The sequence below is a fragment of the Rosa rugosa genome, chromosome 1 (genome assembly GCF_958449725.1).
Source record: "Rosa rugosa chromosome 1, drRosRugo1.1, whole genome shotgun sequence".
Lineage (NCBI taxonomy): Eukaryota > Viridiplantae > Streptophyta > Magnoliopsida > Rosales > Rosaceae > Rosa > Rosa rugosa.
The window spans coordinates 52,053,002-52,080,255 of record NC_084820.1 but is presented as its reverse complement, the minus strand read 5'-3'; the positions used below and the strand labels follow the sequence as shown (position 1 = coordinate 52,080,255).

General features: G+C 36.9%; 1 protein-coding gene and 2 long non-coding RNA genes across 23 annotated transcripts; 2 read left to right on the top strand and 1 right to left on the bottom strand.

Moving 5' to 3' along the window:
- Nucleotides 1-2,833: 2,833 nt before the first annotated feature.
- On the top strand, nucleotides 2,834-5,133 carry LOC133740627 (uncharacterized). The gene is made up of 2 exons (XR_009861344.1): nucleotides 2,834-3,029; nucleotides 4,847-5,133. It is a non-coding gene; the product is annotated as an uncharacterized LOC133740627 (long non-coding RNA).
- A 4,484-nt stretch (nucleotides 5,134-9,617) lies between these two features.
- LOC133725375 (uncharacterized) lies at nucleotides 9,618-15,788 on the bottom strand. 18 transcript variants are annotated; one of them, XR_009854395.1, is made up of 15 exons: nucleotides 15,388-15,788; nucleotides 15,128-15,293; nucleotides 14,987-15,024; nucleotides 14,832-14,894; nucleotides 14,570-14,727; nucleotides 14,347-14,468; nucleotides 13,857-13,896; nucleotides 13,371-13,442; nucleotides 12,267-12,365; nucleotides 11,799-11,861; nucleotides 11,635-11,720; nucleotides 11,198-11,304; nucleotides 10,641-10,782; nucleotides 10,020-10,162; nucleotides 9,618-9,902 (listed from the first exon to the last, which is right to left on the bottom strand). It is a non-coding gene; the product is annotated as an uncharacterized LOC133725375 (long non-coding RNA). The 18 variants fall into 18 exon arrangements; XR_009854393.1 differs by having other exon boundaries at nucleotides 14,358-14,468; XR_009854399.1 differs by lacking the exon at nucleotides 13,857-13,896 and adding an exon at nucleotides 11,962-12,015 and having other exon boundaries at nucleotides 11,635-11,704; nucleotides 14,358-14,468.
- Nucleotides 15,789-19,743: 3,955 nt separating this feature from the next.
- Nucleotides 19,744-26,862, top strand: LOC133725373 (serine/threonine protein phosphatase 2A 55 kDa regulatory subunit B beta isoform-like). Of its 4 annotated transcripts, none has more exons than XM_062152596.1 (14): nucleotides 19,760-20,260; nucleotides 21,489-21,592; nucleotides 21,705-21,806; nucleotides 21,909-22,028; nucleotides 22,655-22,858; nucleotides 23,318-23,409; nucleotides 23,810-23,928; nucleotides 24,362-24,485; nucleotides 24,757-24,880; nucleotides 25,537-25,605; nucleotides 25,691-25,782; nucleotides 25,870-25,947; nucleotides 26,034-26,104; nucleotides 26,198-26,862. In XM_062152596.1, exons 1-14 carry the CDS (start codon nucleotides 20,143-20,145, stop codon nucleotides 26,332-26,334), a joined length of 1,554 nt encoding a protein of 517 aa, XP_062008580.1. In that variant the 5' UTR covers nucleotides 19,760-20,142; the 3' UTR covers nucleotides 26,335-26,862. The 4 variants fall into 4 exon arrangements, with proteins under 4 accessions (XP_062008578.1, XP_062008579.1, XP_062008580.1 ...); XM_062152598.1 differs by having other exon boundaries at nucleotides 19,761-20,260; nucleotides 22,655-22,855; XM_062152594.1 differs by having other exon boundaries at nucleotides 19,744-20,260; nucleotides 26,034-26,862.
- The last annotated feature ends 392 nt before the right edge of the window (nucleotides 26,863-27,254 follow it).

Genomic DNA, 27,254 nt, shown 5'->3' with positions numbered 1-27,254 from the left:
GCATGGTACGTGTATGTCAGGTTTGTACCAATTTCATCAAACTTCTGCGACTTCGAACCATTCTTTTCACTTTATTGTTTATTGTTTAAACTCAACGAATACCAGTAGAACTCTACCACATGAAATACCGTATTCGATATAATTCTACAAAAGATAACGAAAGGAAACTGACTTGTTCATACCTTCAGAATGCGCTAATGAAGCCAGGTCAGCAGCATTTGGTGTAGTGGATGCCTCTTGTATCCAGGGGACTAGGGTTTATTTTCAAACTAATGAAATGCAGCTTGGTAAGAGACATGCTAAACAACTCCACTGTTGATCTTCATGTTAAATATATGAAAGGACTAACTTGTAACTGGGCACAAATTTCATTGAGAGTTCGAAATTGAAATGGAGTGAAGCTATCTCTTGTTTCAATATAATATCAAAGCATAAATGCACCCAAAAGAAATAAGCATTCAGATTTTATTTTATGCATCATAATAATGTTGGAAAAATAAGTATCTTCATGTTGTGCCTTGAGGTAAGAAAAAAATTCTTATGCTTACCTTTGGCCACCAAGGAGTACTTTTCTTTAATTGGGACTTTCACCCAATCTTAGTTGCACCATTGCGCCTTTAGGGAGTCTTGTCAACTTCTTTGCACCATTGTGCCATTGTGCCTTTAGGGAGCCTTGTCAACTTGACACCATTGTGCCACCTTGATCTTCATCTTGGGACTTTTGCCACTTATAGGGATCATTTTCCTCTTGGTGGCACTATTTGTGCCATGCTTCATTCAGGGACTTATACCCTTAATTCTTTCTTTCAGGGACGTTAACCATTCAGCTTCTATTAGGGACGTTAACCCTACATTTTTTCAGGGATTTTAACCCTTTCATCAAGGACTACATTATCCTCTCTTTCTTCTTCTCCATCTACTTTTTTTTCTCCCTCACTTTCTTCGTTCTTCTCCATATTTGTTACTCCCTTCTCTTCTATGTAATAATCTCTTCTATTTTTCTTTCTTTGCTCATCTCTCTTTTCTTCTAATCCTCCCTTTTTTTTTTCTCACTCATTGTGACTCCTTTTCTTTTCTTCTTCAATTTTTCTTCCTCCCTTTGTTTATCTCTCTCCCCCTCTTTTTTTTTTTTTAAAAAAAATTCCTCCCTTTCCTTTTTCTTTCTCCCTTTCTTTCACCTTTTGCCCATCAGCAACGGTTGATGCACCATAACTTTTTTCTCCACCATCTTGCAACAACATGAGAAACTCTTGGTATATATGGTCGATCATTCTAACTCTTCTACCTTTTTGCAACCTTTGAGTTCTTTGAGTTTTAAGGTTGATCTTCATTGAGAATTTTGATTCTCAATTCTTTCAATAGTTTTGGAGCAAATATTTTACAACTACTATCTCACCAGGACACCATCACGTCTTTCTCATTGCTCACGATCAACATGCATCTACGTCAGCATACTTGACACCATAATACTCTTACACGAACAATTTTCCACCACACCCAAGAGATCGAGCCTTGGACTCTGATATCACTTTGTTGGACAACAGCGGAAGTGTAAATATAAAAAACTAAATTGGGTAGGGAGATATGATGCATGAATATGGGAGATGTACAGTCGAAAGATATGTATAGAGCTCCTAGAGGGAGATATGGAAGTGACTCTCATAATACCCGATAAAGGAATTCACTATGAATAAAACTTCTACAAATTACTCCTCTACACACATTACTCAACTAGACTAACCTACTTATATAGGGTTACACTAGACAATGCCATAAGTATGACAATTACGATGAACATAAGTATGAGACCGTTACGATAACCTTAAACCTTCCTAACTCGCATAACCTATGAAGCCACCAACTCTCACCATTATTCTCATCATAATTCTACCATTATTTTCACCATAACTCTCAACATAATTCTAAATTAATTGTATTTCCAACAAATAAACAAATTACATTCACCAGAATTGTAACCGAGTATGAAGTATAAGGTGTTGGAGGAAGTTAAAATTCAACTATCTTATAGAAGTGTTGATGAAGACCAGCAGCGAGTATATATGAATCATCTGGCATGGTTGTGTGGATGGATCAATAGCCGATAAGAATGACTTACATGCTCAATCTCTGTCCACATAAGAAACAAAAAAATATGCCATGACCAACAATGCTCCATTCTTACCCTGTTGAGAGAATAGATTTGACTCTCTGAAAAATAAAATAATTCAAATTCATGAGAGTTCTCCCCATGGGCAGCATGTATTCTCTGTGAACTTCTCTCTAGTATTGTTCTATCAATAGAAACATGAACATTAACCTTGTTAGTTTAGTTTGACGCACTAAGCTAAAGACAAAATAATTGCAACCATTAATACGAATGGATACCAACCAAGTTGAACATAAAAATTTAATGATTGGAATAGTACGAGTAAAATTAAGGTGTTCTTTTGCTAATAGGCAACAAGGTGTTGCTACCAATTACTTCTTCTTTGTCTGGCAATCTGGTAATATCCATTGTCTCCAGCCATATCGTTGGTTTCAGCTCACTCCACATGTGATAACATCATTTTTTTTTTCATTAAATTTATTACGAGCAATGATTATAATGTATGCTTTTTAATATTAGTTTTTGTAGTTTAAAAATGTAATGATATTTCTATTTTCTAATTGTATCTAATTTACTATATATAAAACGTCAGTTAACTGTTTATAAGCCGTTTTACTGTTCATAAGCCATGTACTGTTTGTAAGCTGTTTTGGTGTGTCGGCTGGAGCCGAGCCAATTCTTATATACACCGACCTATTTGAATTGTTTTTACGGCTCTGCCACAGCCACTGATCTGTTTTTTCCTCCCAGACCGAGTTTTTTTTCTCTCTCTTTCCTCCTTCTGCCTCCTAAACCGAACAGCAGCAGCTGCAGCTCTCGCTCTCAACTTTACAAAACAATCAATTGATTTGACGGTGAAGCTACAAAACTGTAGAAATCAATTCTCTTAATTTTCAGATTCATCAAACTTCACAACAATCAGGTAATGAATTCCTTGCTACGTTTTGTGTATAGAGACTTGGGTATAGTTAGATTATGTTAGTTTTCTTGAATTCCTTGCTACGTTTTGGTTGTTTTTGACTGGTTGTTTTTGCTTCTCCACTTCGCTGTTTGGTTAGCTTGGTTTAATATAGCTTGAGAAATTTGATTTGGGTTTGTGAATTTTGATTTGTTTTTAGAATACAAATGAAATGTGCTTGAGTAATTTGGGTTTCTGCTGTTCATTAAAATGGACTGTGTCATTCTGACCAAAGATTGGTTCTTGGATTCTTGAGTTTGCGAAAGAATAAAGATTGATTCTTTTCTCATGTAAATGGAGGGGATTGATGGGAATTTGAAGAAATGGATTTTCTGTTGTTGGTTAAAATGGGCTGTGTGTCTGGCTGACCAAAAATCGAGTCTTTTTCTCATGTAAATTGAGAGGCTTGAAGGGAATTTGAAAGAATAGGACAGCTATATGTTGTTTTCTGGCTTCTGAATTTGGTCTATTTTTAGAGTCGAGTTAGTGAAATTTGCTTATTGTTGGAATACGGATTTCTGTGGTTTGGTAATGGGAACGTGTTTGACTGACAAAAGAGTAGCATCTATTGAGTCTGTTAAAAATGTTGCTTTAGTGTATGACTTTGGACTGCTGAACAAACCCACTAATATCACAACAGCTACAAGTATGACATAATCTGTACCGCAACATATAAAGTGTCAGTAAAAGACATGGTCAAGAAGTAGTGAATGAGAGCTACAGAATGTTTAGTTCAAGTAATATGATCTTAGGGCTGTTTACTTTGATACCCCCAGCAGCTGATAGAACTGCAAAAGAAAGCAACAGTTAATATGTTATTCTACCTAACAGACGGTAGAATATGTAAATGTTGCTTTGGTGTGTGAACTTGGACTGCCATGACGAATAGAATGCTGGCAGTCTATCAAGTATTAAGATGTTTCTTTTATCTCGACAATTAGAGTAATCTATCAAACAAAAAACTGAGCTGCAGAGCATCCTCTTCAAAAAGGTTGAATTTCTGAGCGATGCATCCTAGAATTAATTATATATACCTTCATGCTAGCCTCAGAAGTTGCTTACTTAGCCTTCTCCTGCTTGCTCAGTCTTTGAGTCTAGGAACAAGCTAAGGTAGTAGGTTTAAATTATCAGGAAGAGTTTGTGGTTGTGTCAATGATGGAGAAGGTTAGTTGGTTCTGCTGCAATCGATCTGAAGAAGCAAAGTTTGTGAAATTTAATTACATGGCGAGAATCATCAGTACTCTTCACTACATTTCATGGATTCATGCATCCCCATGTCCTTGAAATTTCGTTCATAGTCCCTGAGCTTCAACAATATTTCTCTTCTATATATTGCATGGTATGGCATTAATTAACCTCTAATAGTAGAATTTATGGTCAACAACTCATATATTTGCTGCATATAGATGGCAACTCATCATAAACATCAGCACTACTCAATTTTCAGGTTTTTTTCTTTCTTTTTTTTTTGGCTTATAATATACCTAAATATTCATATACAAGAACGATGCAGCAGTACTGTTTCATTTCAAATTTGGTTTTTCCTGACACAAATTTATGTCATTCCTGCTTAAATGATACAACCTCATCAATCAGCATAGTTAAAGCTACAACTAATTAGTTAGCTACTACAAATACAAGTCAGCTACCACAAACTCCCTCCGATTAAAGTAGCATGACTCAAAGTAGCTCTCATTAATTTTTCATTGCAGTATATTTAACTTATTAGTCACTCTTTGGTTATTTGATAGGTGACCTTTAATCCTCATGAAATTTTGCAGGGAATAGGTTGCATAGGAAGTGTAGCAGCTGAGATGCTAATAAGATGTGGTGTTAATCGCATTCTGTTGTATGATTATGACAAAGTAGAGCTAGCTAACATGAATATGTTATTCTTTCGTCCAGAGCAAGTGCTCATCCTTATGCTCATATGTCTTTCTTTCTTTTTGGAATTTGCCTTTGTTCTCATTTGCCAGCAAACTGGTTCCCATATTTGAAATTTTGAATTACCATAATATATAGTTAATTTTACTGCTTGCTAATGAATGAATTGATCTATTCGGGTTCAGCAACTTATTGAGAAATGCTTACTCTTTCACCTTTGTCTTGACCAATGCATAAAGGCCTTAGCACGTCATGCACACATTACAACACTCATCACACCTACAGGTTCAGTTTTGATCTCGCTCTTTCTAGCCAGCTCAAGTTCCTATTCAAACTCACCACAAGCGCAGAGAGAAAGAAAGGAACATATTAACATGTACAGATTGACTAGACTTGCATTGTGGATACATATAGTTTATAATGGGCACAGAGAAGTAAACAATGAACAAATAATTGGCACAGAGAAGTAAACAAATGAGCAAATGTCATTAGAGTTGCATTGTTATAAAGTATACTTTTCAATACAGGTTGACATGTACAGATTCTAGACTTCCATTATGTATAGATTAACTAAACTTGACTAACATTGTAGTAGCACTATGAAAGTCCCGATTGTTTGTATACATGTACAGATTAAAGCATTGTACTAATTCAGCATTTTCTCTTGCTCTTGCAGATAATTGAGATTTTTCAAGTTGGTAAGAAAACTTCACAGATTGATGATAAGCTATTTGGGATTCTTCAAAGAACACTCATGATTTTCAAAAGTTGAATGCTAAACAATCATTCACGTAGAGATGATTTCAATTTCACATTGGTCAACTTATTGACAGATCAATTTTATGCACCATTTGATTATTCTTTTTCTCAACTGAATATGATAGCTGTGAATATAATACTTGAGGTGGCCTTTACGAATGTTTGTATTTGCTGTAGTTAAACATAGAACATACCCGCGGCATCGCGCGGGGTTGATTTCTAGTACCATAAATTCATATGCGTACTGTTTATAAGTAGTTTTCACTTGGTCATTTGATCATTTGATGACCAAGAATTCATAGTCATTTGCTCTTAGATTTAATTAGGGTCTTTCTAAATGTATCCAACAAATATCTAAATACACCAAGCATTCTAAATATTATTCTATAGTTTCCGTTTTACCTTTGTTTAAATAAACCCAGCAACCCTTGTTTAATTAAACCCAACAAACACAGTAGCAAGCTGAGTAGAGAGGCTCTTGAGGCTGCCCAGACTGTATGATCACCAAAGAAAATGATAGTTAAACTATATTACCACGGACAAAAGTTATTCAGAGAACAAGAAAATTGGACATACTCTTTTAACCTTTTTGAGTTTTTCTTTTCCTCTTATCTCCTTGCTTATTATACTTAATTAAAGTCCCTGAATTTGATTTAGATGAAACTCCAAGTCTCCAACCTATGTGGGTCTTCTTCTTCACCAGCTAGCAATTAACTCACAAGAGGAAACTAGTAACGCTTACAAATAAACAACTGAATAATGGATCATTTGGTCAAAGACCACGCTAGGGACTCATAACTTGGGGTAAAACACAATACAATTCTTCCCATTATGCAACAACCTCCAGAACAGGAATTAACATGGGGATTATGATGGGTGGGAGCAGGCCGGTGGAAGATAGACAGTGTGGTCAACTATGATCTCTGGTGCATGAACATCTCTTTTCTCTGCATATTCCTGTGCTGCTGCTTCCAAAACATGCAGACTCCACCATATGCAGGCCATCTTCACGACAACGCAATAAAACATCACTCTTTCAGCCTGAGCAAACTCTAAATGATAAGATCTCGGTGGAAGCCACATTTTCAATTCAACGACTATAGGAATTAAGTTAGGAACCACCTCTATCTCCGTGGTTTCTTTTGTTCCAGGTCGTCATCGGAAAACAATAGCAATCGCTATACTTGTGGCATTGTGGGTTCGTGTATGCTGGGTGTAATATATCAAGGGAAATAGGACAATTTTTTAATTGCTGGGTATATTAAGAAATTTGTTGAGTTCAAATAGAAACACCTTCAATTATTAGGCCGGATTATTAACTGACTACAGTCACTTCTCTGTATCTCTCTTCCACAGTCACTTTTATTGTTTTATTCCTTAACATACATATGCATCTAGCACCAACTATCACTCTATTTACTCTGAGAGATTGATGAGAAAAACGTCATGATATATCCCTAGATTCACTCCTTTGGTTTTGCTCATGATGAACCGGACTCTTGACTCTTGATGTTGGGCTGTAAAAGCGGACTGAGTCATTTAATTAGTTATTCGATCGATCTCAAGTTCTACATATTAGTTACAGAAGAATTTTTTATTTGATATGGTTCTATTAGGATTTCCTAAGTGAGTGGTTTCTTTCATTCTCCTGTTTTGGCTTGCTGATTTGGGGTAGTTAATTAATTTGTTCTTTTGTAGACCTTTGATCTCTCTGTGAGACGAACTGGAAGGACAGGTCCAAAATTCTGGGGTTGCATCGAAGAATTTGACACACTGAACCAGAGGGATGGTAGGGATTTGCGAAGAAGATGAAACGTCAAACATGATTGCAGAGCATAATGTATGTAAGGCCAAAAGGATCGGAAGAGTGAAATTGCAATGGAAGAAGGTGAAATATTGAGAGGCTACTGTTACATACCAAGATGAAATTTCAAGGTACGTGTGAACTGTATGAATTTCACCAACTTAAGCAATTTACATTAAACTGTATGTATTTCACCAACTTAAGCAATTTACATTAACAACTAGCTATATATTGAAAATTCTGAATAACAAAGATGGACGAGAATGACGCGTAGACAAAAAAAAAAAAAAACCCTAGCGAGAAAAAAAAAAGTTTGTCATCGTCTTCTCTGTTTCTTGTCCGGCTGCGCGGCGCCGTAGGCGCAGGCCTCTGGCCTCGCCGGCGTGGGTTGAGTGCGGCCGGACGGGATGATTTCTCAAGGGCTTGGTCCAGTGATCCGAGGCTGGGCTGAAGGGATCCATCTGGCTTTTGGCTCACGGCGGTGGCTGCACGGGGTTGGGATGCGCGGCAGACGGAGATGAACGGTTGTGGGGCGGTGGTTTCGGATCGTGCAGCAGGGTCGTTCACCCTTAATGGTGGGTTTGGGGAGGGCGATGGCGATTGTCCAGGCTCTGGTGCGGTTCTGCATCATGAGTTTGGGTGCTCGGGTTGTAGGGGTATGGTGGCGGGGGATGACTACTGCTGGGGCTCTGTCGGCGAGCTTTGTTCGACGGCGCTTGGGATCTGAAAGCGGCGGCGGCGCGACGATGTTGGAGGTGGGATGGTGGAGCGGTGATGCCTGTGCAGCGGTTGGTTTGGGCTGGATTCACAGTTTGGGCTCTCCTTGCCCTAGCTTGGCTGTGGGCCTCTCCTTGCCCTAGCTTGGCTGTGGGCCTCTCCTTGCCGGACTGGGTCTTGGGCTTGGGGTTTTCCCTAGGCACAAGATGTGTTATTTTTTATTTTAAATTATTTAGTTGTTTTTTCTTTTAAATTATTTAGGTGTCGGAGGAGGGTGGATGGCAATAGGTTGGGCGGTGGGTATGGCGGCCCGCAGCATGGATGCCGGGTTGAGCCGGGTTTAATGTTTTGTTGGGCTATTGGTGGTGGACAGTTATTACTAGTTTTTAGGGTTTGGTTTTTTTGTTTTGTTTCTTAGCAATAAGTCACTTTTAAGGTTTTGTTTTAAGTATTAGGTGTCGGGTCAGAGGCACCGCAATTTTGGCATAGACAATCTTCTTTTCGGTGGTCTAGAGGTCGGTCCTGTTCTGAAGTTGGGTCAGCAGCGGTGGTGAAAATGTCTGGCGGTGGCATACTGGCATAGACAATCATCCTTGGCCTTCTAGTGGGATTGTTCCTGTTGATTTCGGGTGGAGGTGATGGCGATTTGGAGCAGGTGTGGATTGACGTTGTTGACATTTAGGTGGCAATGGTCTTGGGTTTAATTTAGTCTCAGGTCTGACAGTCCAGCTTTTCACTTTGGTTGGGTTCGAAGTCACAACGAGTGTAGACTTGGTCGATCAAAGGCAGGTCAAGAGGACTCTGGGTGGCGAGTTAGTGTTGACAAAGTTGTGTGTCAATGATTCACTGTTCCTGCGCATATTGTCTTTGTCTTTTATTTGTAGTGCAACTTCTAAGTCTGTAGTTGAGTCGGGGCCTTTTTTGGCTCTGTCAGTCAGTCTTTTTGGAGTTCCAGTGTGAAGTCCAGTGACCATTTCTGTGTATGAGATGTTGCCGAAACTCATTGTATCCAGTTCATTATTAATGAAGTTTATTATTGATAAAAAAAAAAAAAGATGGACGAGATGATTAAGGTACGTGGTTTAATAAGAACTATTTACTATTCCTTCAACTAAATTATTAGAACGAAACTAGCTTACATAGGTAACATTAATTAACAATATGGAATAATGAGATTAATATAAAAGCAACTAAATGAATATATGCCGTAGTTATAAAGAAGGTGGAAGATACCTATACCTAATTAGAAGAGCTAGCAACGTACTTGATTGGAATGATTGCAAAATCGAAAAAGGTCCAACCTAATCCGCCTAATAAAATATTGGAAAATTCCGACAGAAAGCATTACCTTGCATGAATCTGGTGTAGTTGTCATGCACTCATGCATATCATGAAAGATTACTGTATAATACTAGTAATATTTGCCCGCGCTTTGCTGCGGGAATTACTGTTATATGTTACTGGGATAACATTACATAGTAGAATGTTTCTGTTGCACACCTTCATTAAAGAATGATTAAAATATGTTACACGAATTTCTCACTGGAATCAATAACTTCAAATCAAACTTGGTATGTATCGTCTAATAAAGCAATAGATGAAAGACAATAATGAGAACTGTTTGATGGATGTTGGCTCGAAAATTAGCGGTTTGGCTTGTTATTATGAAGTTCCTGCAATGTACATTTGATAACTTTTATTGAGAATGAATGGCTATTGCTGATTTCAAAAAGTCAGCATTGTTTGGGGAATGTGCTGATTTCATTTGTGTAGTTAGTGATTATGCTAACCTTGGAGCGCAATATCTTAAGCTTCCAATTCTGTGTATCAGTGAACATCCAATTGCTGCAGTTGTAGAACATGAGCAGCTACTGCACTACCTCCACACCAAGTAGAATGGTCTGCTTAGATACAACCAAGACATTTTTTGACTCTGCGAAGGACAGTAGGAACCATGGTCATCAAATGCCGAGTAGTCAACAAACTTGCAAAAATAGTGTCAACATTAATCAAAAACACATGCTACTGAATCAATTCAGTGTTAATATTTACAGTTGGATCAGATTTTCTGTGGCTAAAGTCAGATAAAGAAAAAAGAAATAATAAGGAGAAAGGAAAACCGTTATGAATGCAAAGAGCAACTGTTGGGAGAGAAAATAAGTTTGAAAGTATACATTATATCAAGATTGAATTGAAATGAAATCTAGTATACATTATATGAACATTGATACAATTTACTTTTAATCAAAAGTAACTTTAGAGTAAATCATCAATTTCATGCTGAAAATAGGAAATGATAAAGAATCAATATACAGTGATGATCGTATTTTTTTAATATGAAAAGAGTGGAGAAGTAGTAGAGTATATTTTTATCAATCATAGTGATAAAATAGCTTGCAGAGAAAACTTACCAAGGGATAAACTATTCTTTAGGTGTGTCTTGCGTTTCAGTCTCCAGCTAAAGAGTGGTTGCAGGTAGAATGCTCTTTTGATGCTTTTAGATAATCATTTCATAAGGTGTTGGCCTCTCTTGGTTTGTCGAGCACTTGATACCTAATCAGCAGCATATCAAATGAAGCATCATAAACAGAAGATTCACTATTGTACCCTATAAAACAAAGTAATGAGAAGAACTTCTGAAAAATACACCTGCCACACAAAACCAACCAAGCACAAAGCATGCATATCATAAGGAAAAGGCAGAATAACGTCAACTGAATCACAATAGTGTTTTAGTTTCATTGATCAAGAACAGGATAGTGTTTTCATATGGTTGAAAGTTAAGTCAATATATATGCACAAACACAAACAGTGTAATGAATATATGTGGTAACTGTGAAAACACAAAATCATTGAAAACCTGATTCTTTATCAGCAAGTATTGAATTTTGAAGCATTCAATCCTTGACCGATCAAATACGGGATCCACAAAAAATTTCAAATCAAATTCGCACAAAATCACAAATACCTTCCACTTGTTTTGTTTTGAGTAACAACTTTCCGCCTCTCTCTTCTGCTTCTTTTCCTTATTCCCTGTTCTCTTCTCTCACTCTTTGTTTTGTCTCCTCTCTTTTTCTGTATTGGATGAACAACAAAATCCGAAAATTATGAATCGGAGCATATAATAAGAAATCAAACTATCAAATTAATAAAAATAATAAAATCAAAACAGAGACTTAAATCACCTACTACAACTTTGTCACCTTGTTCTTTTTTTTCTTCAAATAATCATATATGCAAGTTCATGGAAAATATTAGAAAGTATTCATTTAGACATGCCAGAAACAAAGAAAAGAAAAACTTGTACGTCTTTGAAAATGATTGAATGTTAGAATGGAAATTCATTTGAACTGAGAAAGAAGATCACAAATTCAACTAAAGCATAGATTTAATTACTTGACTAACCTAGAGAGCAACCTCTGTAAGTGAAGATCCTCAAATAAACTCAGACTCAAAGCCGTTCTATTGTGCTTCGCTGAATCAGTAAGCTCCTGTAAATTTCATTACAATAAAAGGATAGCTAAAGAAAGAAAAAGAAATAAGAAAAGAAGTATGTTCACAGATGAAACCTTTTCTATTTGATTTTAGTCAAATCTTCCTCTCAGACTATCAGTGGAATTTTAATTTGGGAGCTGTTCAAAAAACAAAAATACAAATACAAATCAGTGAGCTAAATACCTTTTATCTTCTTTGGCCTCCATAATCAGAGTGTATTATTTTTAAGCTCTTAACTTGAAATTCAATTGAGATGCTTTGATTTCACGAATCAGAGTGTGGCCCATTTTTCTGTCAATTTAATGTGAAATAATGCATATCAATTTGTAATTATCTATATCAAATAAGATAGTGTAGAAAAAGTAGAAACAATAGTGCAAAAAAGTTCAATTCAAAATCTACAGTTGAGTTAGAGTGACCAAAGGTACTTCGAAATAGAACTGTATGAATATCAGATGGTAAACGAATCAAATTAAAATAATACGCTGAACTTTGCAGAAGATAAAAGGTATATGTGATTTTATTTTGAGAAATATATTTACCTTCTAGATGTAAATTGATTAGTTTCAGGTAGCCTCCTGCTAATTCTGTTTTGGTCAGCCAAGTTTTTTTTTGTGAGCATGTGTAGAGAATTTTTTTTGCTGTAAGAAAACAGAAAATCTATTAGTAATTTGCATATTTCTAAGTGTGAAAAAGGAAGATGGACTTTTGTTCATACATATTTCGTATGCTTATTGAGTATGTAAATTACGAAACTATGTCACATTGCAATTCACGGGAAGAAAAGACAAACTATATTGGTCTAATTAAACCTAAATGCAAAAACTAATATATTCTGATAATCTAATAAAGGTAGCCAATGCATTAACATTGTTGTTTCTAAAACTGGTTCAACAGGTGAACTGTAGCTGCAAGTTATCATGCTAAATTCAAATCTATCTCGTGTTTGAAACATGAAAATCAGAGAAGAAATTTGATAATACATAGAAATGCAATAAATCAAGGTTATTAAAATGTTGACATATTGAACCCAATGACTGAAATTCAGGACCCAAAAAAAAAAAAAAAAGTACAGTAAAAGATCACAATGTTTACTGTTATTACCTACTATAAACAGTTTAGAATGCAAAGAGAGATGGTTTTGGTGCTTTCATTCTAAGATTTCAGAGCTAGAATTGTGACCATGAAAGGTATTCTGTTATGCAAAGATGTAAATAATATTACAAACTATGACTTCGAACCGAGTATGGTATAGTAAAAAGATGAGTTAATGATGATAACAGTCAAAATGAAGTTCACACAATGTAACACCTATATCCATGTATTAGCTTTACTGAGAAGTTTTTCATTCACATGTGTTATTATGTAAGATAAATTGGAATTATTTAATACAAACGATGCTTTGTTAACTATATGCTATATAACAAATACAGTGGTTTTGATTTGTTATCTTGATTTCACAGTGCAAAAAAGCTTTGGCCTCTGTAGATATTCAAAAGCTACAACAGATATTTTAATCAACAAAACAAAGAAAGAAAAAAGGTTTTTGTTTTGATGAATTGGAAAATTTCAGTAATCAATCACTATGAAGATAGCAGTACTAAATTCATTCCAATCAATCTCAAAAACCAAATATCAGTATCTACCTTTTCCAAAACGCACACAATCTGATTTGCCGTCTTGTCTTTTGTATCTGAGTGGTTGATCTCTTATAAAGACTGCAAATCGTAGAAAAAACAGTTTGAGATCAATCGTTTTCAGGAACATATTAATATAGCCAAAATCAAACAAAAGCAGCTCGGGTAGATCAGTAAAAAGTAGTAAACATGATATAGATAATAATTTTTCATAGACGAAAAATTGAATTTCCTTGCAAACTTCTTCAATTCCTAGCCTTCTGCAATTTCTGCTTCTGCCAGTCTCCTAGATTGGATCTTTACTTCAATTTCCAAAACATTTTTCTAAGCTGTATTCACACTTTCTTTTCTACCCTTTCATTTTCAGTTTCATGTCAATTGTATTCAGTTTCAGTTTCTTTAATCCCACACATAACAACTTCTTATGTATACAATCACTTGCTTTCCTAAACAATTCACTAACAATCCTAACTCCCACAGCAAAGTGCGGCCAACCTGAATAATTTTATCTCAAAGCAACTGATCTATGTTCAATCTGAAAAAAAAAAAACAAATAAGGTTACAGGTAGCATATATATAAACCATTATTTCATTACAAACAACTGATATCATTTTCATGACTCGATTGCTAACCAAGTATCATTGTTTTCTAAAGTGTATAAGTCATTATCAGTCAACTTGCGGACCATTAAAACCAGCCAAAAGGAGGAATCTTTACATTCCTCCCAACATGCCATTATCAGTCAACCTGCAGACCGTTATCAGTCTACACCCATTTAATCGATTACCAGAAAGAAACTATCTTTTGAATCATGCCGATTCAAAACGTTCCCAATTCTAAATGAACTCTTACTCTCTCACACTCAAAAAAAAAAAAACACACAATTTGACACTTTGACCTTCCTGATATCAAATTCTTGAGAACAAAAATCAAAAGGTCAAACCTTGAACCTCTGCCAACTCAAAAAAACAGTGCAAAATTCACCTTTAAACTACCTTATGGAAGGTCAACAGTGATCGAAAATGCCCTCAGGCTTCTGCAAACCACAATCCAATCTGAAACTGTCCTTGAAAATTGGGAAATTGATAAATGGCAAATCTGAACAGCTGAAAAGAGTCTATGAATCAAACCACAAATCCACAAAAACCAACTATCTAAAGCTTCAATCAATCAGAAAAAAACTGTGAAAAAATTCAAAACCACTTACGCTTGCTGGCCCCAAGCTTCGTCTACCCAAAACCAATCCAGTCACCAAGATTAAACAAAAAGAACAGATGGTAAAGATCGAATAGAAGTCGGATGCAAAGAGCAGACGATGATTGCAAAGATCTCTGATGCTGAAGATTGAATAGGAGTCTGATGATGCTGGAGATGGAATACAAATATGACGCAAACAACGATCGGAATAGAACGGCAAGTCCAACTACCTATGCTATGAGATCATCTACAAAGCTTCTAAAAAAACTCACCTGGAACACAGATGATCTGAGAGAGAATTCACTTGAAAGAGGAACAGTAGTAGTGAGCACAACCTGCAAGCAAAATCCATGACAACCCAATATCAAAAACAGCATAATCAATATATTTGCTAATTGTGAGAGCACAAAATGATTCAAAGCCTCACTCTTTATGATCAAGTATTCAATTTTGAAGCATCCAATCCTTGACCGATCAAATACAGGACCCAGAAAGAATTTCAGTCAGAAAATTTCAGATAAAAAAAAAAAACAAAAAAACAACAAATCAGATTCTAAGTCACAAATACCTTTCACTTGTTTTCTTTTAAGCAAGAGCTTCCCGTCTCTCTCTTCTCCTTCTTTTCCTTCTTCCCCGTTCTCTTCTCTCTCTGTTTCTCTGTGTTGGGCGAACAACAAAATCCCAAAAGAAAAAAGGCTTTATCGCTGTTGATCTTAGTGGCTAACCTTGATAGTCTGCGAGAGTTGATGTGAGTTGATGTCGGTGTAGAGATGTTAGTGCAGATAGATACTTCCAGAAAGAGAAAGAGCGAGGTTTATCGTTACCTACCCAGGCTTATCAGAAAATAACCGAATCGGAGACTTCCGGTGGAGCCGCGGATCTTCAACGAAGATTAGAGATGTTTGATCGAACCCAGACACCCTGGAAATAACCGATTACAGAGATTTGGGGAGAGTTAATTTTTCTGGTCCGGTAAGATACGATTGATGGATTCGAAAAATATTTTGGGATGATATCAATTCTGGTGTATCGTTCAGTTTTGGGACAGCGAAAGAGGGAGTTGCAGCTGATGATGATAGTCTGGATTCTGGAAGACTCGAGGAGATGACGTCGGTGTAGATAGAGACTTCTGGAGGAAGAAGGCTGAGGGAGTGAAGGAGGCTGTTTAGAAAGCAGGAGGAAGAAAAGAGAGAGCAAAAAAGTCGGTCCGGGAAGCTTCTGGAGGAACCGAGGAAGAGAGTGGAAAAAAAAAGGTCAGTGGCAGAGGCGCAAAAAAAATCCAAATGAGGGCAGAATCGTCTTTTCGATCTCTTATGAACAGTAGTAACAGTAACCGGGTAACCGGGCTTTAGTATATAGTATAATGATATGATGCTTCCAAATTTAAGAGCAAAAAAAGCTAGAACTAAAATTATCATTTGCATGTCTTGATCGATCTTGATCAAAGATATTATATTAATACCTACTCTTCTGAACTGGGCATGCACATCCTGCGTGCTCCCCTGTGGTATTGTATGTAGACCTGTGGTCGAAGCTTGAACTACTATAGTGACAACTAACAATTAGTGGTCTAATGATGATAGAGAGGATGCATACTTGCATAGCAAGAAATAATAGCACAAAAAGGTAATATTTTTGCTTGATGGGTGTAAAGTTGATCTTGTATATCAGTATATGTATCATTAGCCCCAATTATATGAAGCTCGATCAAATTGTTTATCTAGTTAAGAATGGAAAATAGAATCCCTCACCTGAAGTACTTACATGCATAATAGCATAAACCAGAAAGAAAAGAACATAAGCATACATGATTTAGGCCTTAATACATGCATAAAACCAAACTCATATATATAACTATTAAACTATCAATATAATTAGCTAGCACTTTCTAAATAGCCCAGTTGGGCATATATGATGGATTTGTATACTTGTTGATCGATGTCCTTTTCATAATATACCCATTTTCGCAGAAGCTGCGTTGGATTAAAGACCAAAACTGAAGCACGGGTAATTGACACTGATACAGATGCGGGTAGGTGAATACGATACGGTGCGATACGAGAAAACGGAAAATCTTATTTATATATAATTATAAAAGAACCATTGGATTCCCACCATCTTTCACCCGTTTTCATCTATGGGAACTGCACTAGAAGCCTTTTCATCTATGTAACTACGAGTCAAACCTTCCATAACCACCTGTCCATGTTACCTCAAGAAGCTGCCACATAAACCCTTATTTTCAGACTATAAAACCTCAATTTCCCAATCCAGAAGCCACATTCCCAGTCCATACCCAACCTACAAAATTCAATTCAGAAGAGAAGGAGAAGGAGAATACCTCTCTGTTTAGGGGGGAGAAGGAGAAAAACTGATCGAAATAAGTCTAGAGAATCACAGGCTGAGAAGTAGTACTTAGAGGTCACAGTCGCCATAAGCTCCAGCAAAGAGGAAAAGAAGGAAGAAGGCAGAAGGCGAATCCAGAAGACGCGAACATTCTGACTTTTTTTTTTTTTTTTTGCCCTTTTTGGGTGAAAATGTCTCATTTACCCCGCGTATCCAATCTAATTACCAAATAACTTATCCAAGTAAAGCGTATCCAAAATTAGATTCATCGGATACGCGTATCGCACCCGTATCTCGTATCGGTACGGGATACGCACTCAATTTGGCGTATCCATGCTTTGCAGTGGCTAATTCGATGTAACTTTGTTTGCGGCAGACCGGAGGCCTCATGTTCAGCTCCAGCCTTTCAACCATGCGATAGTACCTTCTATGAATTTAAGGAACTTAGCTAATCTTTTCCACAAACAACAATTGCTAAATCACATCTAATGAGTCTAATGGGTTGGCTAGCTGGTAAGCTGGTTTCAAGGTATGACGTCCTTATACGTCTTCCTAGTTGGCCCCAGATCGAAAAGGTGACCTCATTTTCCCTTAATTACAAATAGCTCAATTGGTGCTTTGGTGGTATAGAAGTTTAGTCCCTAGAAATGTTAGAAGCCAACGGTATTGGGTTCAGATTCTAGTATTGACATTGTTTCCTTGAACTAAATCCCATGTATATATGATTAGTTACAACCATGAAATCATAGGATAGGATGGTCAAGATTAAGCTATATCATTAATACGTACTGTATGATCCTCATTACTAGGTTTCTAGGATCAGATTTTGACAAATTGGAACCAAACAGTACTAGCAAATCAAACGTAGAAATTCTGGGAAAGATAACGAAATCTGTAGTTAAACAATAGTTTAATTACCTCCATGTATAGTCATGCATTTTCTCATTTGTCTTGATGTTGATGAAAGATACCATCGATCATCTATATTCCAGTTCTCTTCTGAGTTGGACATGTACACGTGCTTCCATGTGCTCTTGTGTGAATGGAACAAATGAAGCTTGAAAGTTGAAACTACCAAGTGACAAGTGTGATGCAGATCATAACATATCTCGAAGGATATATAGAACAAAAAAAGTCATTTCGGACGAAAACATAGCCGTTTCCTACGACCCAAAGCGGTCGGAAATGATGTCTCGGATGGTCGGAAATGATGTTTTGCTGTGCAATGAAGGAAAATAGAATCCAAAGTGGTCGGAAATGATTTTATGTTAATTTTTTGGTCTGGCCGGAGATGTTCTGTACGTTGTGCGGTGAAGTAACATGCATCACACTAGAAAGGAATTAGAACCAGAAGCAGAGCAATAGCCCACAACTCTCAACACTTAAGTGGGTGTCAAATACAAAGACAGACCTAATCAAGGCCTTGGGAACATGCATAAATAGAACTTTTAAGAATAGACCAGTTGGGCATATATGATGGCTTTGTTGATGATACCCATCTTCTATTCCATCCAATTAACCCATTGATTGTTTAATATTGGGCTGGACAAATGCAAACCAGGCAATAGCGTCTGCTCAAAAAACACACACAGATAATCATATTTAATTATTCTAATTGGGTGGTTTCAGGTTGTGATCTCGTATTTCCCCAATTGGCCAAGAACCATAGCTGACCTCATTTTCCCTTATTTACTATGGTGGAGGGAGCTAATTTGCCTCTTCATAAAACAAATAGAGTTGGTTGCTTTGGTGTCAACAGTTTACTCCCTAAAAACTTAAAAACCAATGGTCTTTGGTTCACATTCTAGTCTTGATTATTAAAGGAGCAAAGCTCTTCACCACATCCAAAGGAGATGGGAGCTAGGAAATTAATTAAACACATACGCGTGCTATCTTTCCTTTTTTTTATTATGTAAGTAAGTTCCTTAAAGTTAAAATCCATGGTTATCTTTTCACAACTATTCAGGGTAAATAATGGAGTTACTCCTCGATGGAGAATTCGAAAGGTGGTGCTTCAAAATATTCACAATTTCAACATATAATATAAACATACACACATATTTGGAGAGAAGCATATTTCCTTTATTGATATAATCACAAACGTTAGTCATTCTCAACAAGTTGCAAGTTGGAACAATTCTCTTCCTCTTTTAGCTTGTAATTCTTTGTATCATGATCTTTTAGGTTTTGTTTGTATTAAGAGAGGCTATATTTAGCCCGTGTTTGTTTTTTCCTCATCAACAAGAAGAAAAAAAAATCTTTTCACAACTATTCTCAATTTCTTATGGTCTTAGAAGTTGCAAAAGTCAACGGAGTAGAAATATGCAAACCCATGAAGTCATTGGATTGGATGGTCAAGATTAAGCTCATCACTCATCAACACACTTGATGCTCCTACTCTAATCTATGACAATGAAACTCATGCAACTATAAACAACCATTAACATCGAAAATTCCACAAAGCCCCACAAAAACACACAAGTGCCAAATAATCCAAAAGATGAGAAAGCAAGGGCATGCATGTCATTTTCAAACAAGGGCACCTCTTCTCTCCCCACCTTTTAACACCCCCCTCAAAATCAAAAGAGTTAAAAAAATCCTCAAATTCTTCTTCCCCTTTTTTCCCCATCACCAACTAATCTCACCAGCTGACCACACCGCACCCCGTCACCAACCAATCAGATCTCACCACTCCAGCACCACAGCCCAACCAAAAGCCCCCCAAAGGGTCCAGATGTCACTTTTCCAGGTGATCTTATCACAAACCCAACAAATTTAGAGAGAGAGAGAAGTGTGTGCGCTCTTGTGTTTTGTTGTCTCTGAAAACCAGAGAACCATTTTGCTCAGTGATTTTCATCTCTCCCCCAAAAAAAAAAAAAAAAAAAAATTCATTTTCAATTAAAAATCCAATCTTTCACCTTCTAGAGAGAGAGAGAGAGAGGAGAGAGAGGAAGCTCCCCCTGTAGTAGATAGAGAGAGAGAGAGAGAGAGAGAGAAAGAGAGAGGCTTTGGTGTGCTTTCGATGCTCAAATATGGTTGAATTGGAAAATCAGCAGACACCATTGCGATTGTGATTCCGAGTTTTTGGAGATGGGTTTTTGAGAGCTCTCGGTGATCTTGCAAACCCAGAAAGCGATCTTCGATGCGGTGATTGGATTCGTCGGATTTTGGGGTCTGGGCTTTTTGATTTGGCTTTCTTTTTTTTTTTTGGTTTGAGAACGAATTAGTGAGGAAGAAATGAACGGTGCTGATGAGGTCGTCGCAGCAGCTCCGGGGGGCCCTCCACCGGCGTCTCTCGATTGGAAATTCTCTCAGGTCTTCGGCGAGCGTACCGCCGGTGAAGAAGTTCAGGAAGGTAATTCCTCTTTTGGATCCAATTGGTATTGTCTTGCATTAAAGTTTTGATTTTTTGGATTTTGATCCGGTTCAGATCGTGTGATTTTGTGTTTTTGCATCTGGGTTCTGTAGTAATATCAGTGTTTGGTGTTGGGTTTTTGGGTTGGATTTACGGAGAGTAGGGGGTTTTGGGTGCGGTTGTGAGGTCAGGTTTGCATTACTTGTTATTGGATTGGTGAAGAAGAACACAGTGTGGAACTTGTACTCGAATTGAAGTAGTTTGGAACTGAGTTTAGTGGTGGTTTGGGTTTGTGATTACAGTTTACGTTTCAGTAATTTGGTCTTATTATTGGTTCTTGTTAGTTCTTAATAGGTCAATTTGTGCATTATAGTGTTGCATCGCTGTTAATGTCCATCCTTGCTTTCGCGGTTGATTTTTGGAGTGTTACGTGATTTTGGACTTTGATTGAGGTCATTGTGTTGTTGTGTTTTCACTAGTGGTTAGAGATAGCCTGAGACATTTATCTGTATGATTGTATTTCCTGTCTCTGTGATGGAGAAAAGTATAACCACATTATACTATTTTGTTTGTTCAGAAATAGAGCTCTCAGTTTTTTAATTATTAATACTAATACACTAGTTACCCAGGGGGAAAGAAACCAGGTATTTAGAATGGCTCGCAACTAGGTCACTGGATATCATGTGATCGATAATGAAGTCTGGAAAAACCCAATTCTCTAGATAAATGTTTAAGTGCATCCAAATTGTAACCTTCTGAGATATAGCATCGCAACAAATGAATAAATATAATGGATGCCCAGGTCAATGGTGTAGTTGTAGTATGATGGATAACAGTGGCAAAAGTTCCCAAAGGGGTTATTTTTAGTTGAATTGAAGGTTCAATGAGAAGGAGTTAGATGGGGATTACTAGACTGTTAAGATTGTCAGCAACTTAAATGGATGTTTACAAGGGTGGATGTAAAACAGGTTTTAAGGGTATGAATGAATTCATATAGCTTACCCAAATTAGTTAGGGTTCATGACCGACGCATTACTAACTAGCAGTAGGTAGGCATGTTAGGAATGTATTCTTGCTTCTATTTGGAAAGGGAACTTACCTGTAAAAGAATGAACGTGGTAAGAGCTAAAGGGGGAGCGATTATAACCCTTTTCAGAGTACTTTTCACAAAAGGTGACATTATAATGCAATCAAGAGCTTAATTGTAGTTTGTCGTTTTGTTTTGCAGTTGACATTATTTCTGCTATTGAATTTGATAAAACTGGTGACCATCTTGCTACTGGCGACAGAGGGGGCCGGGTGGTTCTTTTTGAGAGGACAGATACAAAAGATGTGTGTTTCTTCTGCCCTTACATGCTTTCTGTATTATTTCAATGTTTTGATTTTGCCATACTGTTCCTTGGTTGTGGCAACATTAAATTGTATTTGAATGCTATATGTGTAGCATGGTGGCTCCTCCAGAAGGGATTTAGAAAGGATGGATTATTCAGTCAGTAGGCACCCTGAGTTCCGTTACAAAACAGAGTTTCAGAGCCATGAGCCTGAGGTATTTTTTTCCATGAGTCACTATTGCATCACCATCCTATGTATATAAGTGTGCTCTCTGTGCCCAGTTGTTTATATTGATAATTTGCATATTCTTTTTCAGTTTGACTATCTGAAGAGTTTGGAAATAGAGGAGAAAATTAACAAAATCAGATGGTGCCAAACAGCAAATGGTGCCCTGTTTCTCCTATCTACTAATGACAAGACAATTAAATTTTGGAAGGTAGGAAAGCAAAATTTGCTTGTAGCAGTTTAAAATTTGTTGTTATAATTCTGGTCAGCAATACAAGTAAAAGTCCTACATGGTATTTTTAACTACCCGCCCTGTACTTTTTCTAACATGCAACTTTTAGATGCAACTATTCTACAAGTATAAAATTAACTAAATAGATGCGACTATTATACTTGACGTTTGTTTTGAGGACTTTGAATAGGACGAGAGTTTTGAACTTGTATTGAATGTTTGGACTTCTTTGTTTAAGTTGCATATTAAATGTCATATTTAGCACTTACCTTGTTTCTCTGCACATGCATTTCCACATGCAAAGAAGTTATAGCATGGTGTTGGATAGCTATATGTATTGTAAGTACAGCCTTGTATGTGCCAAATTGGAATTTGTACTGCCTGTACTGTGAGAGGCATATAACTAGTCACTATTTGATTTAATGCTACAAAATGATTATATATAAATATGTAGTGGCATGATGCTTTTTACTTTGGTCCTTATATATGTGTATATATTTAATTTCTTCCAAAGCGTGAAAGAAAATATAATGATTGTTATATCTTGTTTGCAAGCGCATCCTACAAGCTCTCATTTCTTTTGCTGTATCCGGTTTGTTAAACAGGTCCAAGAAAAGAAGGTCAAGAAAGTTTCTGAGATGAATGTGGATCCTTCAAAAACTGTAGCAAATGGCAGTGTTGGTAGTTCAAGCAGTTTGAGTAATCCTAAAATGCATCTTGCAAATGGGGGATGCCAGTCTTTCAGTTCTCTTAGCAATGACATTTCATTTCCACCAGGGGGGATTCCTTCGCTGCGACTGCCACAGGTAGTAGTACTTGGCCCAGTTTAAACTTTCTTGTTGTGTCTTGTATTATACATTACATCTGTGTGTTTTTTTTTTTTACTTTTTTGGTTACCCAGAAATCCGCTTCATGGACATGAGGTCAAAACTGGGGCCCCTCCTGTTCTTCTAATTATCAGCTGACAGTTATTTCTTTCAATGTTTATAGATTTTTATACATAAAGATATGTAATCTGCATATACGTGTTCGTTTGTGTATGTTGTTTGAGTGAGTCTTGATTCATTTAAGTATTTCAGAAGACCCTCAAATTGTTCATATTATGCTTGTATTTGTCCTTGGTAATTAGGATCTCTATCCCTTTTTCCTGGGAGCCCTTATTAGTCATGTTGTTTGCTTTTTCCCTTGCTTCCTCTTTGATTAGTTCTTTACTATTGGTACGTTTCTGAACTAATTCTGGAACTGACTTGTAAAACTTCATTATGTAGGTAACTAGCCATGAGACTAGCCTGGTCGCTAGATGTCGAAGAGTATATGCTCATGCTCATGATTATCATATCAATTCAATTTCAAACAACAGGTGGCTCATTTTCTTTTCTTTCTTGAACTTGTTTTTGCATTTGTAATTTGCAACACCGTCATTAGTACATACTATGGACTTTGGGGTTTATGCTAGGCTTTTGTTGAGCATGTATTTGCATATGTCATTTGCAACACCGTCATTAGTACATACTATTGAACTTTGGGGTTTATTGGACTAGTTTTAAAATTGCTAACAAATTAAATATAGCTAATTCGTATTTTCTTATTGACCTTGCACACATCATCCATCCCTACTGCGGGATTTCAATATTGATGATTATTGGTCATTGAGACATTGAACAGCTTATCGTACCAATCAAAAAAGTTATCTATGCTCTTGACAATCTGAGTGAAATGATAATCAAGTACTTACTGACTCTCTTTTGGGCTTTTCCTAGTGATGGTGAAACTTTTATATCAGCTGATGATCTGCGAATAAATCTTTGGAACTTGGAAATTAGCAGTCAAAGTTTCAATATTGTTGATGTGAAGCCTACAAACATGGAAGATTTAACTGGTAAGCTTCTTCATGTAATAAGATGGAGGGTTGTACTGTTTAATCTTTTGGCCTTTTTACACTCCAAACTTGAAAAATTTTGGTGGATAATTTTAAAAAGTACTTTTCTGGTGGTTGGCTGAGGGAGTCGTGAGAAACTCAAATTGTCAGTTGGTTTTCAGTAGCCTACTAATGGTTGAAGTTTGGACCGTATAGGAGAGTTCAAAATGTAAATAAATGTCTTATACATAGCACATCACATTGTTCTTAATCTTGAGGTATAGGTTTCTGCAGCTACCTCATATTTGAACAATTAAGCTGGTCACTCCCATCTATGAAAATCTAAGGGACAAACTTGTAATAGCTGCATTGATTGCTTGTTTCCCCCTGACGAATGTCAAGATACTGTTCATAGAATCTCGCCTGACTCCTTTAATATACATTTTAATTGCAGAGGTGATAACATCAGCAGAGTTCCACCCCACCCATTGCAATACATTAGCCTATAGCAGTTCCAAAGGCTCAATTCGACTAATTGATTTGCGGCAGTCTGCTTTGTGTGATTCTCATGCTAAATTGTAAGCTTTGGCTTGTCATTTGACTGTAATCACCTTATAGTCCACCTATCATGAAAAAAATAAAAAATGGGGAGAAAGAATAAGGAAGTTTATTGCAAACTGGATAGAACAGTACTATGTTTGACTAGCTTTATCTTGTAGATACATGGGCCAAAAGAGATAGAAAAGTATTCCTTTCATTTTTTTCTCTCCTTTATTAGGTCTCAAAATATTGGTGAAAATAGGACCATTAGTGATGTCAAATTTGTTGGTTCAAATATCTGGTATGCAGGTTTGAAGAACAGGAGGCACCTGGTGCTAGATCATTCTTCACAGAGATTATTGCTTCAATCTCAGATATTAAGTTTGCAAAGGATGGTAGATATATACTTAGCCGCGATTACATGACTCTTAAGGTTTGTATCTTTTGTTTGCATTTTTACTTCATGTTGGCATAAAATGTTTGTAATGTTATTATATCTAGAACTTGACGTCTGGAATGCTACATACAACCTTACTAACGAAGTATTTTTAAGCATTGACTTGATAAGTATGTGCAACTCCTTGTGGTCTATGAATGAATAAATTTCTACATACCGTGAGAATATTGAGAGGCAGAGATCTAAGATGCCCAAACACACAAACACACACATGCCTATGCTAGCCGGGGTTTCCTGAGTTCAACTTAAATTTTAGTCGAAACTTCAATATATATAAAAACAGAAGTAAATTGGTGTATATACTTTCTGGGTGTACTCGTTATGCCTGTGGAAGGTTGTCAATGCAACAACATTGACTAAAATCTCATTGAAGATGCTCGCCACAGCTCTTATCTAGTTCCCATTTGTTTAAAACAGAAATGATGTTTTTTCTCTCTTTGGTGGGGAAAATCTTGTCTTTAGTGTTGCCATAAATATTTTCAATCATCACACCACATGGTTTCTGATTACAAATTATTATATTATATTGTCAAATGCTACTGTTGAAGCTTAATAGTTTACTCTGCCAAAGTGATATGAGGCTGATTTATGTCCCTTCATTCTCATCTGACCTTGTGCTACTTGGTTCTCAGTTATGGGACATCAATATGGATTCAGGTCCAGTCACAACCTTCCAGGTTCATGAATATTTAAGACCTAGGGTGAGGTTCCTGAATTCTAACCAAAGGGTGAAACATGTAACTTTTTTGGACCTGAGCCTCACTATATTCCTTTAAATGTGTTCAGCTGTGTGATTTATATGAGAACGATTCTATCTTCGATAAATTTGAGTGTTGTCTTGGTGGTGATGGATTGCGAGTAGCAACAGGTTCTTACAGGTTTGTTTTCATTCCTTGCAATTGATTGCTGTATTATTGTAATGAAAGTTTTGGCATTTAAGCTAATGTGTTATAGTGTTATCCCAGCAATCTATTCCGTGTATTTGGTTGTGGCTCTGGTAGTACTGAGGCTATAACTTTGGAAGCAAGTAAAAATCCAATGAGGTAATTTTAGCAGACCTCAGGAAGCTTGACATAGCATTAATTTTATGGACAACTTGAGGATAACAATATTTTATGTTCTGTTTCAGGCGACAAGTTCAGACTCCTTCTAGACCTTCCAGGTCGCTCAGCAGTAGTATAACACGAGTTGTCAGACGAGGTAAGTGCTTTCTCATTGGCATTTACCATCAAATCAATTCTACGCCGTCCTTTTTGTTATGTTTGACATTACTTTTTCGACGACTGATCACAGGAGCTGAAAGCCCCGGGGTCGATGCCAATGGAAACTGTTTTGATTTCACAACAAAGTTGCTGCACTTAGCATGGCATCCAACTGAAAACTCAATAGCCTGTGCTGCTGCTAACAGCTTGTACATGTACTATGCGTAAAGATGGTCCAAGAAGAAATGTATTCTTGGTTAGCTTTTTTGGGTTGCTGCTGGAGAAGGCTTCCATCCTTTCCCACCAACCAGTTTATTGGAGGCCACACTAATTTTCACATTTCACGGTGCCCTTTGAACCTGTTGCACATGGTCTTAGACGTCTCAAGGTCCGGAAGTGGCTGTCATAGAATCTACAAGGAAGCAACCTGATTTTGTTCCCCGGTGGGCGGCATCTCTTTTTCTTCATCCTCCCAACCCCCAAAATTCTCTTTCCTTTCTTTTTTCATCCTTTTCTTTTTTACCTGCGTTTTCCTTTAAAAGAGAAGATGCAGTCTTACAATTGTGTTGGGTTGAAATAGAAAAGAGAATGTGATTGTAGCTCTCCTACAACAAATACTAAAGGATGTTCAATATTTGCCACTAGGTTTAAGATATAATGTAGTTGCTTCACACTAAAAGATCTTGGTGGGATAGAGCTGTTGAATCTTGCAGTTCATCATTTTTTTATTGATTCTTTGTCGTGGTTGAAATTTCATTAAGGATGTTATATTATTTGATGTAGCTTTTCAACTTTTGTAAAAAGCCAAGCAATAATCGATGTAGGTTTCTCCATAATAAGGTTATCTCCACTTCGTACCATGCGTCTTGAAGCTTTAGCGTCAGGCCTTATAGCCCCCATTACAATGCCAGCAAACTTTCCGGTGGTTTCCTTATGACAGGTTGCTGTCACAGAAGTTCAAAGTAATTTTTAGTTGAGGAGAATGAACTGCTTAATGCCTCTGAATCTCGATTATTTGGTTACATAATGGCTGAAAGGCCAGAATAAAAAAACCTAAACGGTACCTCTGTATCTGTAAGAGTGAAACTCACCGGTCTTCAAGTTTTTCTCCCAGAGAGAGTTAAAAGAGTTCAGAAATGGTGACTTCG